Source organism: Atractosteus spatula, chromosome 2, assembly GCF_055471065.1.
Source record: "Atractosteus spatula isolate fAtrSpa1 chromosome 2, fAtrSpa1.hap1, whole genome shotgun sequence".
NCBI classification, from domain to species: domain Eukaryota; kingdom Metazoa; phylum Chordata; class Actinopteri; order Semionotiformes; family Lepisosteidae; genus Atractosteus; species Atractosteus spatula.
Window position 1 is genome coordinate 58,413,779 of NC_142707.1, and position 16,202 is coordinate 58,429,980.

Consider the following 16,202-nt stretch of genomic DNA (forward strand, 5'->3'; position numbering starts at 1 on the left):
AGGTTAAGTTATTTTTGTTTGTTAATTCAACGTACCATGATACTTTACATCAAAAGATGTTTCAAATATCTGCTAGTGCAAGGCTACACTAATTTTTCTTATCATTTGTGTGCCTTGTATTGTGTAATAAAGCTCATTACAAAGCTTTTTTTTATTGCACTGCCTTTCAAGCCCTTGATGTTAAGAGGAGAAATAACAGGTGTCCTCTTTTTTGTCCATCAAGCAAATCTGAGGAGGAAGCCGGTTCCCAGCAGAAGCTAGTATCTGGCGTGGTGGGACAGAACTCTGCTTTCACTCCAACCCACTCTCCGGGCTCTTCGTCAGCTGATCGTGGACGGGTAAGCATGAAGGAGAAGCATGTTCACCTTCTTCCAACTTTCTTATTCCTGTACGTCATGAGTGTACTGAAGAAAGCAGAGAACATTCTTTGAAGTCTGAACAAGTTTGTAAGAAAGTTCACAAGTGAAATGTGAACAGAATCTTAAAATAGTTTTAAAAAAAATCTTCTCAAAGTTTCTCAGCTATGGTCCTCATGGCCCTGATGTTATCATCTTTCTCCTTCAGCCTTAGGCCTTTACTTCATTGAGCTATATTTACAAGGACTGGGCGTTGTTTTAAGAATGGGTCATTTTCAAATGTTTTAAAAACATTTTGTCTGAATTTTAAGTGTTAGTTCAAATTTGGTCTCATGAAAGTAGTTGAGAGCCTAAGTGGCACAGAAGCTTTCAGAGGGAGGCGGCAGGGATTAATTTTGCTTTTCAGCTTGTATTCGTGTACACAGTACAGTATGTCTGCTTTCATTTCCTTGTGTGTGCTTTGCAGCAGGTTTCCCTATTACGTTGCTTTGGATTGTTCTCTATCCCTCAATTGCATTTCCCACATGTTAAATGTTAAATACAGGATGACAAATTGTCAGGTATTAGGGAGTGTTTGCTTACAAGTGCTCTCATGTGGGTTTGGGAGGCCAGCTGTAGTAGGGAAAGCAGTTACAGCTGCCTAGCCTTAAAGGCCTCTATTGTCTGTCTATACAGTAGGTTCGCATGAGGTGCAGTATTTGTTTAATTAGTTCATTGGTGGAGGGCTAAGAGACACATTTTCACATGTTACAATAGGTATATATACTGTAGGCACTTGTGGTGGTAGTTAGTGCTGGGTAAGTCTTGTTTTGGGTGTACAGTAGGTTTGGCGGTGTGAAGATTGCTGTGTACTATATTCTTGCTGTCCAATGTGATTTCCATGTGCTCAGGTCCAATTAGCCACTTATCAGTAGGGAGATGTTCAAGTGGGGACCTGCGTCAGCTTGTTCTGCCTACAAAGGAACAAGTACAGGTTAATTCCACACTAAAAAATAAATAGGAGAAAAACAGTGTTTTAAATGTTGGGCCTTTATCAGGTGTCAATAAGGAGGCCTGGCATAGTAGGGTTATGTCAGTATGCGCTTCTTTAAATAAAATGCCAGTCCATGATATAGTGCATAAAAAGGAACATTAAGTATGTATTCCTTGTAGAATCTATCTGAGTTGTTTGCCCAGTGTGAACCAACTGTAACACTACAAAATGTACAGTCAGCACAAGGCAAACAGCCAGCTCCCTTCTGCCTGACTGTAGTGCATTGGTTGGAAACATTTTACATGAATACCTGCGCAACAGTGAGAAAAGACCTGACAATTTGATTAAACTAAAATGAACAATTTTCAGATTGGAAAAAAATGCAGACCAATTTTCCTAGAGACTAATTTTCCTCTGTGACTTAGTTAGGATGACATTAGACACACCCATTTTAAGAAATGGATTAGCCCAGTTTTTTTCTCATCGATAATCGTGTTACTCTTTCAACTAAAATTTGATTATGTAATTTATATATATAATATATACCTGAAGGCTCACACCTGAAGAAAGCTTCACAGCCGAAATGTTGTGTTTTCTCTCTTCTCTTTTCAGCATGGAATAAACCTATTACTTGTCCTTTGTAGACTACGCATGCTGACGGAGCTACCCACCTGAACTACTTCAATATATATTATATGTTTTCTTTTTTTCAATTTAAACTCAAGTGAACCCAAAATCAAGTTTCCTCTTTTTGCACAACCAATTTATTAGACCTTAAGTGTTTATTGCTGTATTTTTTTTCCTCTCCCTGTGTTTAGGTAGTTACTAACTTTCAGGCCCAGGCTCTCTGCTCCTGGACTGCAAAGACTGACAATCACTTGAATTTCTCTAAAGACGATATCATAACAGTGACAGAACAGCAGGAGAACTGGTGGCTTGGGGAGCTTAATGGAGTCCAGGGTTGGTTCCCTAAAGATTATGTGAAAGTGCTGAATGCTTCTGATGCACAAAATGAGTAAGTTATTTATTATAACTTATTATTCATCTTACTGTTATGAAATAATAAAATCATGTGTGCATTAGATACCAGGAAACCATTCTAATGTTTTTCTGATTTCTTTCTTTATAGACCAATTTATGCCTGTGTTGAAGGTTTTGAGATGCCAACAGACCTGACTCAACATGAAGGTAAAAGTCCATTTTCTGTGTAAAATTATATGCAGTCAGTAAAATAAAACTACATTTTTGTTACCTCCAAGATATTTTATGAACGCAATAAATGTTTGAGATGGAAAATTTCATTGTGTTTATCTTATCGTGTTTGGATATTGCCAACGCCTTTCTGCCTGACTGTAGTGTATTGGATTATATGGAAGTCTCTGGTCTGATGGTGTTTTTAATACCAGGCAGCAAGACATAATATGGACAGTGCTGATTGTGATGTATAATCAGACTGTATTTGAGAGGAATAACTGTTTTATTTTATATAAGAAGATAAAGTTAATGTTTTATTTCCTTTTACAGAGTATGTGGCCCTTTATACATATGAGAGTCCAGAGCCCGGAGACTTGACCTTCTGTGAAGGAGACACAATCCTGGTGACAGAGAGGGAAGGGGAATGGTGGAAAGGGTGCATTGGCGACAGAAGCGGACTTTTCCCCTCCAACTATGTCAAGCCAAAGGAGACTGATGTAAAAAACGTTTACATTTCTTCGTAGACATTTTTATCATAGATCTGTAGTTTAATTTTGAAGCTTTTTTTTGTTTTCTTTATATGATTGAAAGTGCAGTCCGGAGTGTCATTTTCACAGTACGATTGGAATACTTTGAAGTTCAGTCACTTTGTTGTGTTACCACCCTGTTGCCTGATTTAATCAGATTTCAGGAGTTAATCAGGGCTGAACCTGGTCACTACGTGGATGGGAGACATCCAAGGAAAACCATGTTTTTGCTGCAAGTGGTGTTGGTAGGCAAATAAGACTCTTCCCACTGGACCAAAATTTTCGAGAGTAATACCCCAGTATAGTAACCGGAGGTGTGATTCAACAAATTGGTCAATCCAATATCACTGTTTCTAAGAGTAGGGTTGTTAACCCCAGTGTCCTGAATGCATTTCTCACTGATCTTTCACTGTCTGGCATTCAGTTTTCCTGATCTATTGTGTAGTGTGTCTGCTGGTGCATATTGGCTGCTTTGCATCGCCCAAGTGAGTACAGCATTTCAGTCGTTGATGATGGGACCCTTTTCTTCTTTTTAATGTGGCTTGGGATCCTTGGGGATGAAAAGCACTATATACTGTAAAAGCCAGGAATTCATTATTTGACAGAGCACTCATTAGGGCGAAACACCCAGCTTGGCAGTTAATTAATAAAACTAGTAATATAACTCTTTTAAATAGTGAATTAAAAGAATTCGATAAGTATTTCATCTTACATTATGCATTTGAACTTCACTGATACACTTAAGGCGAACAGATTCAGTTTTAGTTTAATTTGAAATCAGACTGGTCAGAAAAAGGCCAGAAAATAATGTACTCTCAATAATGTTGTGATGAGGGAATCACAGAGACCAGATAGATAAATGCATTGCTGACCTCATTCCTGAGTCCCAGGTTGTCATCACATGATTTATGGCCAGCAGACTGTGGATGAAGCAGGAAGGCACATAATCAGTAACACCACCAAAAGTACATACATTGTTACACAACCATATCCCCATCTAACGTTTTCTCTTTGCAATAAAAATCCCGATCAGCAGTACGGGACTCTTGAGTTGTCAGTGTTACAGACCTCCGCTTGTGTCAAGTTCAAATGGTAACAGGTGATTAGTTGGACCTGGTAAGTGGGAGGGACATTGTGTTTAAATGTGTCTTTGTCCTGTGTTAATTGTTGGGTTAGTGGGAGTTGAGGATGTGAGGTGTTATTAGCATAAGAAGGGAGTTTGGAGAGTAACTGCAGGCAGTAGTTGTGTATGAGTTTATGGTAAGTGGAGTTGGAGAGAGAAGCAGGCTGGAAAGGAATCATGTTGACATGTTCGTGTTTACCGTGTTTTACAAATTTATGACAATGGATGCTAATATCACAAGTGCAATGTTACACGTATGTTCATGAAAGTATTAGAAAAAAAAGTCAAACAGAAATGTGATATGTGATGGATTGAAAGTATCAACAAACACATCATGAGCGCCACCACCATTGCCCCCAACTCAACAGAATTGTGATTGCTGATTTTTTCTTTTCTTAAATAATGCTAAATTATGTAGAAGTAGTTAAATGAGATATTTTTTTACCATGAGTGTTAAGAGTTCAGAGTGTTAGGATTAAAAAAGAATATGCATTTATTGTGTTTTATTGCTGATGTTTTTGTGACTGAGAAAGAAGAGTTACGTTAAAGCAGCTCTTCAAATGATCAGTTTCTGGAGTATCAGCAGTCTGTTTTATACATTTGAGCCCCCCCAGCATTTTTAAAGTAGAGAAATTGGACCGTTTTCATTTTTTCCATCAGTTGCATTTTATAATCCACATTTACAATTCGTAAATTCTATTAAAACCCTACTGTAAAGGCGTAGGGACAGAATCTTGATTCTAATCAACATGTTGTTGAACTTTCCTGTTCTTGTCTTGTCATTTTATTTTCAGAATTCAGGTGTTGCTGGTAGAACTGGGGCATCGGGCAAAAAGCCAGGTAAATTCCCAGTTTGCTCTTGTGTGTCAGTGTTACTACTGTAGGTTCACATGTATTCTAAAAACTGTAAAGGAATAACAGCCCACAGCCTCCTGTTCGTAAGTTGCCATGGTCGTGTACATTACATTAGTCTGGTTGAGTTCAATATGAATATGGGGGAATATCCACAGTAACTGCAAATCCAGAAATTGTTGAAAGGGGTAGATTGTGTGATTTTGTTGTTGTCTTTTATTGAAATGAGAAACAGCAATTATAAAGAACATGGGTTCCAGTGTGTTACAAGTTATTTGTTCGTGATATTCACATGGATCAGAGGAATTCTGTTAGTGTTTTAGCCCGTTGTACTTTTTTATCCAGGAAGATGATGAGTGGACAATAGAGAGCTGTTTGTCAGTGATATACTGTTAGTAAAACCTTCTCACTTTTCCAGTGCCAATACATAATACAGTAGTGTCACATTATTGCTCATCAGTTATTTACAAGTTTCCTTTACAATTTCAAATTTCAAATTGAATGAACGTTTGCTGTTTGAACACCTTGTGAGTAGAGATATCAGGTTAAATAGTATTGTGTACCCGTTGGCTTACACAGATGACCACATACAGTATCACTTAGTTCTCATTGATGTGTTGAGAGCACCCGATTAGGGTGTTTTTTGAAGAACAAGAAAAGATACTTGCTGATGTTCCAGAAGTTTTGAACAGAATTTGGATGTTTGATAGACGTGAGAAAATTAGTAGTTATCTTGTGCCGAAAGCGCTTACATGACTTAATGTTATATTAACCTGCTGCACGATATGGTTAAGGTATTTGTAAAAACGCTTACTCACCCTTTTATTGAGAGACAACATACATTATATTCTGCAACGTTGTATTAAAAGCACATGTATGGTTTCTATGTGCAGATCTGAAACTTGATCTCTTGCAGTAAGTGTTTTGTGTTTGTGGTTTCCAGAGATTGCCCAGGTGACCTCAGCATATACAGCGACAGGCACGGAGCAGCTCAGCTTAGCCCCTAACCAGCTTATCCTCATCCTCAGTAAAAACTCTTCAGAATGGTGGCTTGGGGAGCTGCAGGTTAGTTACATGTAGTCCCTTGTTTTTTAAAATACAGATCACATAGAGCTGGTTAACGTGTGAGGTAGGTTAAACACAGTCAGATAGCTGTAAGCACTAGTTGCCTTTTGTTTTGTTTTTCTATTTTTTAAAATAAACTGAAAGTGCAGCTACAACCCCTGTAATACACAAGAAAAAGGGAACTATATGCTCTCCTCTGACATGTGCACCTGACAGCCATTAGTCATTTGTCCTGCTGCAGGCTTTACAGCGCCTTACAGATGGACATTCGGGGACACTGTTTCATGGCAAACAGTTGCAGAGTCACAGTGTCAAGTCAGCTGACGATATAGACCAAATTCAAACTGGCAGCCATCTGCAGCATTCTGACAGTATCATCCTGTATTGGAGATGTTGTACATAGGACCTCCTAAATGGAATCATTGTTAGAATAATGTCAGATGTACTCAAAATTAGTAAGGAAACATATCCTTAAAAAATAATTGCATATGGGAATTACAAAATACATTCTCTAAAATTATTTTGAAGGTAATGTTATATAGTTTATTTTTGTATTCTCAGGCAAGAGGGAAAAAACGCCAAAAAGGGTGGTTTCCTGCAAATCATGTGAAGATTTTGGGCCCAAGCAGTGGCAAGACAACTCCAGCCCCAGCCCCAAGTAAGAATATCTACATGAGGGAGAATTGACCGCCTTTAAAAGGTCTTATGTTAACAAATAAAAGGGGAAAGTATAAATAGCCAATCAAACAGGGAATGGCATATCAGTTAGAAAGCTCTTCTGACTGACACTGGTAATCCAACTAATAAAACTGAGAACAAGAGGGTTTTCTTTACTCAAAAGGAGAGTCTGGAACAAGCTCCCCAGCCATGATGTCAAAATCAAAACCCTTGTTCCTTACAAGAACTGGTTGGATGCGATCATTAGCCAAACAGGCTAGGTATGGTAGTTAGTAGCTATGGATCTGATATCCTCCTCTCTTTTGTAACTGTTTTTCAGATAAGCTTTATTCTGACCTTTTTGTACATCTTCACAATTGGTGTATCTGTAGTGTATTAACGTGTTGTAAAATCCCTTGGTTGTGATTCTGATTCTGAGTAAAATGTGCGAACAGCTCTTGGTATTCAAAATAAGTGTGTGTATTTATTTTATATATATTCCTTATTATATCCCATATTTCCATTATCCTGTTTTAATAAGTCTTTTTATTTTGACACAGTTTGCCAGGTCATTGCCATGTACGACTATAAAGCAGCGAATGAGGATGAGATGAGCTTCTCCAAGGGTCAGATCATCAATGTGCTCAACAAGGACAACGCTGATTGGTGGAAGGGAGAATACAATGGCATCACAGGGCTGTTTCCAACAAATTATGTGAAGATGACAACAGATTCGGACCCCAGTCAGCAATGTAAGTGAAATGTTTAATAAACTTTCAATGCAAAGTGAACCTCAAGAACAACATAGGAAAGCCAAAAGCTATTCATTTTACTGTATTGAAACCCAGGGTGATAACTAGGATTGTGTTTTGAGGTGCACAGCAGCATCTGCAGCATAGTTTATATCATGTTTGTTAATCGCAGGTTTTCAGAAATTAAGTAATGCTTAGAATTTCATTTTCTGTAGGTTTGGGAACCACAAAGAGAAATCTACACCTTGAGAAATAAATATTTTCACATTTTTAGCATTTGTAGTGTAAATGTACAGTCAACCTGAATTTTCACTAGCTGTCAAACACGTTTACGTTTTTAAAAAGGGAAGAATATAAAAGCTGTTTGCTAAAAAGTCCCTGAACATATGAGAATAACACTGATCAACTCATGAAGAAATTGTTTCTGTCCTTGTTCGTTTCTTGTTGTTTTTTTGTCATGGTCCTGCAGCAAAAGCTTATATTTAAAGCAGTGCATTAATTGTAAAAACATTGTTTTACATAAAACTGATATCTGCCTTAATAATGAGTCAAGTATAAGAAACAGTGGAATTAAAACAGTGAAGCTTATTTCTGTTGTGAAGGGAAATAATCCAATCAGTAGAAAATGGTCACTTCCATCTGACTGCATATGGACTGTACCTCTTTGAAATAAAATGTCACCAAAGAATACAGTATATCCATACTTAATATCCATACTTAATGGGTCTTCGGAGAATAAGGAATCAAACTACCCAATACTTTAAACTGGAAATGAAAATGATCAAGATTTGAGCCAAATGTTAAAACATTCAAGAAAATGAACTAAAACTATAAACAATAAAGGGCCACTGCTTTTTGTACTGTATGTTTGAAAGTGTGAGACCTCTCTTTGACAGGGTTCATGATCACTCTCAGCTGCTGCATGTACCTGACAACAAGATAGCATGATTCCCAAACAAGAAGTTGATACATTCTTGCAGGATTGTCTTCTATAGCCTCTTAGACAGTGATCAGCTATAGACTGTTTCCACGGGATTCTTATTGTTATCTTGGCTATTTTTTCCTTTGCTCTGGTTTAGTGTTTGAACATATTGGCTCAGATTTTGTAAATTATAGAGATCAAAGATCATTATCTGTAAATACATGAAGTTTGATTATCTGATGCAAACTATAGAGTGATTGATGAAGGAACAGCTTCTGTCTATAATTGAAAAGTCACACTGACCTTTTTGGAAAGATTACTGTAATGCTCTGTGATCTCTCCTGTGCCATTACACTGCCTTTAAAGTATGAGTTTCATTTAGTCGCCACAGCTCGAAAATGTCTGTGAACAAGTGCTCTCTGTTTACATGTCTACATGTCAGTCCTCCCCATGAATAGTCCTCTCCTGGTACATGAGCAGCACTTTATTTAATGTCTCCTTCAGTACCCTTGCTGTGAAAGTACTTGTACAGGCAAGTACTTAACTTGAAATCACATGGGATTCCTGATTCTCTGCTCTGACAGAGAAGATCTAGTGACCCCTGTGGTCTCAGAACAGCTCCAGAGCAGTTGTCCAGGTCTATTTTTCTACAAATGTACAGTATGCAGTCTCTTGGAAATGTTCTTGCTCTCACTGGTTCAATTTGATTGACCTCAAAGCTCAGGCTGTGCCAAAGAACCGCACAAAGAACTTCTGCACTAACCGTTTCACTTCTTGCACTCCTTGATTCCTTCATATACTAATACTTTTGCAAGGCTGCTGTTCTTGTGTCTGTCATAAAAAAAACCTAATTGCTGTGATTTTGAAAATGTTTCTTCCAAGATTTGTGGAAGTGCTCTTTTATAGTTCTAGGGAATTTTCTGCTCTTTCTGCTAAGGACAGCCCCCTTTCTGAACTAAAGAAAACAATTCATTAATTTAATTTGTATTTGGAACAGTTACAGAATATTTTATGTAGTTGTGCTGCATATTCAGCAGTAGACCTTAATGTCTGCCATCTGTATCCTTCCATACTCCTTACATTCTGTGTTTCCTTCCCTCTCTGTTTTTGCTTTTTTCCTTCATTTTTTATAGGACCGTAATGTTGCCTTCCTCTCCACGTACGAAAGCCTCTCAAAGAGACCCACTATCCCAGCTTAACCACATGGTGGATGCTGAGTAGAGAGCCATGATCAGTGCTTCTTCTGCGATTGTTGCCTTTAGGAATTTTAGTTTGGTTTAATGGCTTAATGTTCATAGCATGATATGATTGGGGCAAGACAGTTGTTTTTTGTGTGTTGCTTTGTTTTTTTGAACAGTTACTAGTCTTTATATGAGGGCAGATGCTTCAGATTTCAGTGTGTTTATCTGTAATTAATATGCTCTTTCTTCAGTAGCAGAGTATTGCATGAAAGTAATTGGCATTTATCAAAGAGGAAAAACAGCTATCTAACCTAGATTTTTTAGATAAGGACATATGGAATTGCCTCTTTGCTCTCATGTAAAGTGGTTTCTGTTAATGTAGGCAGAAGGGACGGATAGTGGGTCTTTCTGTGGCTTTCACATCTGTTTCGCTATCCTCTGTCCTTCCTCCCTACTTTTTTTTTGACTGGGTCTGGTTTGCTCACATAATTCATTTTGCTTTGTTTATCCTGTCCGGTGGTGGGCATGTGGTCACAAAAAACCCACAACCGTTTTTTTATCTGTGTTATCCTTTGGATTTCTGTAGTAGTGATGATATATACAATCTGCTATTTCTGAGTCTTTTTTTAATTTGTTTCAAGATATGTTTTTAATGTTTCCATTAAATGCTTTTCACTGTATGGGACACACATTATAGATTGCCTGTGAGTTCAGTATTTCCTGAATAGTGGTTTCAGGTGTAAGGTATAGGAGTTTAGTTGTTAGATATTCAGTAGGTGGTCTATACAGTATCTGCAGCCCAAAATGTATCCAGAATGACAGCAGTCTTGAATAGCACCAGCAGGGGTCAATTTCTGTTGCACTGTATCAATTACAGTGACATTTACACTATTTACTCTAGCTGTAAATTTGTTACCAAACGATCTAATTTCAGATTAGAAAAATTACAGAAAAATAAATACTATTGCATAGGCGAAGGAGTGGCACTCCACAGTTTTAGCAGCAGTATCTTTGAACAGAGTTTTAATAAACTGGGAAAACTGTTTTCAGCCACTTTTCAGTATCAAAACACACAGTGTTACAGTATTCACTTAAGTTATTTCTCCTCTTTAGAAAGCAAGAAAAAGCTCAAGAAAGCTCAAGCTGAAATGTTTTTTCCAGAGTATTATGGGATTTTGTTCTATAGCTGCATGCATATACTGCCCTTGTGTGCAGTATGAATAAACTTTCTCTTTTAAGCACATTGGCATGTAAGTCGTAATATAAGTGCAGTATCCAGATCTCTTGAAAATATGGAATACACATTGATTTTTGTTTATTTTTGAGGGCATAATAAAAAAGAAAAAATATTATGAGACACTTTAATTTGATTTTTACATTATTGCCCATTTGCAATTTTATAAACAATGGCAGCATTGTGTTACTTAGCTACATGCAGCTAGGTTAATCATTAGATTGAATTTTGCCATGCAATGAGTTAAATCCCATTTTCCTGAAACTAAGTTATATGTCACAAAATGGTATTGTAGTCCCTCTGCCCTACATATTTGAATTCTGTCTTTTTTTCACATAGTTAGGGTTTATACTCCTGCTAAATCAGGTATTAACTTCACCTACCACTGAGTACTATATCAGCCCCTTCTCTTTCAGTTCCTCCTTCTTTTATACAGTGAATCCCAACACTCTCCTATTGCTAGAATAATCTAGGTTCCTTTTTAAATGCAAGAGCTTGTTTTGGACATTTGTAGCAAGGTTAGAAGTATAAGAAGGTAAAAAACATATATACAGTAAGACGGTAACATAAGAAAGGTTACAAATGAAAGGTCTTTCTGCTCACCTAGCCTCTTTGTATTGCATGAAGTACACAGTCTCTAGGGTGAAAGGAAATTCTGTAGATCTGTTTGCAAAAATAAAATTCCAATTCTGAAGCTACTGATCCTTAATTGGTAGGCTGATTCCCATATATTTTGTCTTAATATGTGTTTGATTACAGCTGAACTACTATACCTTTAATACCTGCATTATGAAATGTGGTGTTTGCAACTTACAATAAGAGTGTGAATTCTAAAAAAATGTCTTACAAATCACAAAAAACAGAAATTGCAAGACATGGGCACAAATTCCACAGCTAATACTAATCATATTGATATAGTTCAAGTAGGTAGCTGCGTCAACATGTGTAGGCTGCAAAGGAACAAGTAAAGGGTTTGTACCATGCTGAAAAGAAAAGGAAAGAAACGCAATGTTTCGGCTGTGGAGCCTTCTTCAGAAGGCTCACACCTGAAGAAGGCTCCACAGCTGAAACATTGTGTTTCTTTTCTTCTCTTTATATATTGATATAGTTATATATACAGTATTTTGCTTCAGTTTTGTGGTGGCTGCTATAACTATTGCTAGCATCAGAGTGTAGTTTTTTAACCATTCATAGAGGGATACAGTTTGCTGGCAGCTTTTTAAACATGATTTGTTTTTCATGTATTGAAATGTTACATTAATACTTAATGTCACTATGCAATTATTAGAAGAGGTTCTTGCTTTTATCTAAAAAAACATGGGTGGTGTTCTTATTAGCATTTTTATTTTAAGCTCAACACATGTTTATACATTTTCAGAATGTGCCTCATTTATATAGAGAAATACCTATAATGAATAACAGAAATAAACGCTTGGTTTAAAACATGTGCACCCTTTTGGAGTTTAGTGTTTTTTTGTGCTATGATGAAAATCATGGGTTCCTTATATCATATTCTTCATGTTTCCAGTAGTTAAAGTAGAAGTGGGTTAGGAACAAATCATATTAAACAAAGAATAAGAAAATCCACGTCTCCCACCCTTCTGTACAAAACAGTTGTTTTCAAGACGTTGAGAAGTAGTGTTTGTATATTAAGTAAATACAATGGTAGTTTGAATCATCTAAGAAATCTAATCTGTATTATTATAATAGTATTTATTTTAGTATCTGAAAACTCATGTTTATTATTTTAAATCAAAACAGAATATTTCAGTTATTATAGCCCATACCTATACCTCACAGTTTTTCAAAAGAATTTAATTTCAGGTAAAAAGTATGTTGTGAATCCATTTTGATATTTCTTTAAATAGTTAAATACAGTAGTTCTCTATCACTGACTGCCTCACACCCTAGTCTAACTATTAATATAAATAATAATAGGAGTTCAATCTTGATCCTAGAGTGCTGCGATCTAGCTGTTTTTATAGGTAACCATTACATTATAAATTTATAAAGACATGTAAAAATCTATGAGGTTTGATCAATTTAGTAAGTTAATTGGTTCAATTAAGAAAGTCGTTACAAATTTCTGATTTAGGGATGTCCCATACCTCTGGGAAACTGCTGGGCTAACTGCTTGGCTCTTAATAACCAAGGTTAACCACTCCAACTCTTAACAGTTTAGAGTCACCCCACCCCTGGGGTGGCTGTCAAGTAAATATCCTTGTCATTCTGCCTTTGGGAGTCTTTTCAGAGCCGTTGTTGGTAGAACAGTATGATAGAATGGCAGGTAAGAATGCAAGAGGAAAAACGAAGAATGGAGAAAGAAAAACAAAAAGGACATGCACTTAATAGAAATAAATTTATCAATTTTAAGCAATTAGAGTGAGAAAAGAAAATGCTTTCAAGAAAAGTTAAGAGTGTACCGTCAAACGTAGGAAACCTATCCATAATAACCTGTTATTAATTTTAGTGAAATATTTGAACATGAATACAGTTTGTAAGTATAAAACTGGGAAACATGATGTATTGATACATGTCAGTTTTCTGTGGCGGGGTCATATTCACACAGACTAAAGTGTGTCATAGAGACAGCAGAGATCACTGTCAATAGTAAATGCATCGTACAAAGATTTATTCAGGAAACAGAAAAAAAGCTAATAGGTGATGGTGTCAAAACATGTCAAAAAGCTAGAATGTAAATGCATGTGAAGAAACTTTCAAAAACTGAAAAAGTAGAAAAGATATCCTTCATGAATGAATGCAAGAATGACAGGCAGACTCCCTTAAGACCAGTTCACAATGTGTGTGTTTTTTTTCTTGCCTATGTGACAGCCCGTGGACAGCTTGTTAATTTATTTTTGTTTCTTAAGTCCTGCAATGTTCCTGAAGAACTTAGCACACAAGACATTTCTTTGTCAGACCACCTCTCATACACAGGAACTCCCTTGCTACCCAGTACACAGTTACTACCTGCATCTCTGTTTATGTAACTATGCTTTTATTGGTTGCTTTTCTGTAAACATGCTATTTTTACTTACAAAAATGTCATTTATATAAACTTACATAAATGTCACTTACATAAATGTCACCTTTATTATATTGAGAAAGGTTTCTTTATCAATATAGAGGCAAGTTACCTTGAAGCTCAGGTTCAGGATAACTCAGGAGCTGAGTTATCATATCTTCCTCTTCTATGTTCATTTTGTTCTTGCATGTCTGTGGAAGTGCATGAAGGAAAGTGTATAAAGGAATGGTGCTTATCAGCTGGACTATTGTTTCCTTATTGTTTTGCATATCCATTTGTGTGTGTCTTGCATGATGTATGTTATTTCTTAAATATTATTTAAAGTACTTTTTGCCTACTATATATTAGGGTTTGTTATATTCAAAGGGGATACATATTATGGTGGTGGGGGTTATGGGCAGTCTGTGAAAATACTAGAGGAATTGGTACAAAGGTGTTGCAGCAACCAGCTGAAGTGTGGGTCTTTCACCCATAGGTAAGCCTCTTTAATGGATTTTTGCTTTTCGATGTGTAAATTATTCCTGTATACAGTAGTGTAGTGCACAGCTCTAAATGTTTGTATTAAATGCTAAAAGACTGGGCTACAGTGGAATACAAATAGACTTTTGATGTACATTTGATCTACTTTTTAATGTCTTAAGCGTCTCAGCCTGTTAATACTATTAGTGCAGTATTTAAAAGTCTGTGATCTCTATTTAAAGAGTTTTTTTACAACCTGTTTGCACTGATGTGTGTGTGTATCTCTTCTTACAGGGTGTGCTGACCTGATGAGCCTCGACACTATGTCACCCCTGGAAAGGAAGCGGCAGGGTTATATCCACGAGCTCATTGCGACTGAAGAGCGATACATGGATGACCTTCAGCTTGTATTGGAGGTACAACAAGAAGCAACACAGAACGGTCTATATGTATAAGAAAGTTCGTTTAACAGAATTGTCTCTTCCCTTTATGAAGGCAGTAATCTCAGAAATGTTATCTCTTGGAGAAGTGGTTAGGGGATTATAATTCCTAACTGGGTCATGGGGGTCAGATTCCTAGTGGGATGCTCCTGTGGTACTCTCAATGAACTTCACTCAGATCACTCCACTAAATGTCCTACAGATTAAACAGGTCTCCAGTTTGCCATTGGAAATGAGAATTTCCTCACAACTAACTTACAGTACCTGGTAAAATAAAGGCATCAAAATATATATGGAGCAATATCCTTCAACCACTTCAGAATTAATTAAGTCCCAATTCTTCTTTTGTAGTTATTTGTAAACAACTTATTTTGCTTTAAAGCAAAGACTTGTGCTTTTTTCAGGTCTTTCATAAACCTATGGCGGAGTCTGGAATGCTTACAGAGAACGAGATGTCAATGATTTTTGTGAACTGGAATGAGCTCATTACCTCAAATACTAAGCTGCTAAAGTGAGTGTTCTTATGTTGTGTTTGTACACCCGTTGTTCAAGGCCTTCTGTCATTTTACAGAATATACATAGGAAAAAGTAGTTTGACTCAGTTGTGGGGGAGCTTAACCAGGAATGTGTGTCCATCAGGGCCCTGCAAGTGCGGAAGAAGACGGGGGGAGAGAAGATGCCAGTTCAGATGATAGGAGACATCCTGGCCTCTGAGCTTGCCCACATGCAGGCCTACATCCGCTTTTGTAGCTGTCAGCTCAACGGAGCGGCTCTTCTCCAGCAAAAGACTGACCAGGAGCCAGACTTCAAGGAGTCTCTCAAGGTGAGCTTTTGGAAAAAGTGAAGAAGTTAGGTCATTTAAAAATCTGAAGCAGCATCTAGAACAGATTTGATACATGTTTGAATGTAAATGAGGCTTAAAACTGTCAAAACACTGAAATAAAATAGTGTCTTTATCATACAGAATTCTGTAGCATTATTATTATCTTTATTCCGTGTTTGTATATAAAAGGCAGTAATCATTGCTGACTTCTGTTTATCTGTTTATCTAAGAAAAACAAGGTGTGTAGATTTTAGATATTGATTAAAAGTGTTTGGAGTCATTTTGATTAATCGATCATTCATGACTGGCTGTGAAGCACTTGCATGACTTACCTATCTAGGTAGCCAAAGAATTAAGTTGTCTTATAATTGAGAGAGTTTATTGGGCACAGGCATTGAGGTGATGTAACCTGTTGAACTGATATTGATTTTCTTTCATTTTGATCTCTCCCATATTATGCAGAGATTTGCCACAGATAACCGGTGTAAAGGGATGCCTCTCTCCAGCTTTCTTCTGAAACCCATGCAAAGAATCACCCGCTATCCACTCTTAATTAAAAATGTAAGAGTTATAGGATTCAGATTACATAACTATTTGTAATTTTTTTTTGTTTCTGGAG

The 16,202-nt window shown here is 36.8% G+C and overlaps 1 protein-coding gene across 2 annotated transcripts in view; it reads left to right on the forward strand.

Annotated features, from left to right (window-relative positions):
• Positions 1 to 16,202, forward strand: part of itsn2b (intersectin 2b) — an 88,921-nt gene that overhangs the window by 63,302 nt on the left and 9,417 nt on the right. For both annotated transcript variants that reach the window (XM_088908704.1, XM_088908712.1), the window contains 12 exons: positions 224 to 338; positions 2,148 to 2,344; positions 2,459 to 2,517; positions 2,854 to 3,020; positions 4,968 to 5,013; positions 5,969 to 6,090; positions 6,652 to 6,748; positions 7,308 to 7,499; positions 14,615 to 14,736; positions 15,165 to 15,271; positions 15,400 to 15,583; positions 16,046 to 16,144. In XM_088908704.1, the coding sequence (XP_088764830.1) occupies positions 224 to 338; positions 2,148 to 2,344; positions 2,459 to 2,517; positions 2,854 to 3,020; positions 4,968 to 5,013; positions 5,969 to 6,090; positions 6,652 to 6,748; positions 7,308 to 7,499; positions 14,615 to 14,736; positions 15,165 to 15,271; positions 15,400 to 15,583; positions 16,046 to 16,144 (1,507 nt within the window). The remainder of the gene's footprint in view (positions 1 to 223; positions 339 to 2,147; positions 2,345 to 2,458; positions 2,518 to 2,853; positions 3,021 to 4,967; positions 5,014 to 5,968; positions 6,091 to 6,651; positions 6,749 to 7,307; positions 7,500 to 14,614; positions 14,737 to 15,164; positions 15,272 to 15,399; positions 15,584 to 16,045; positions 16,145 to 16,202) is intronic.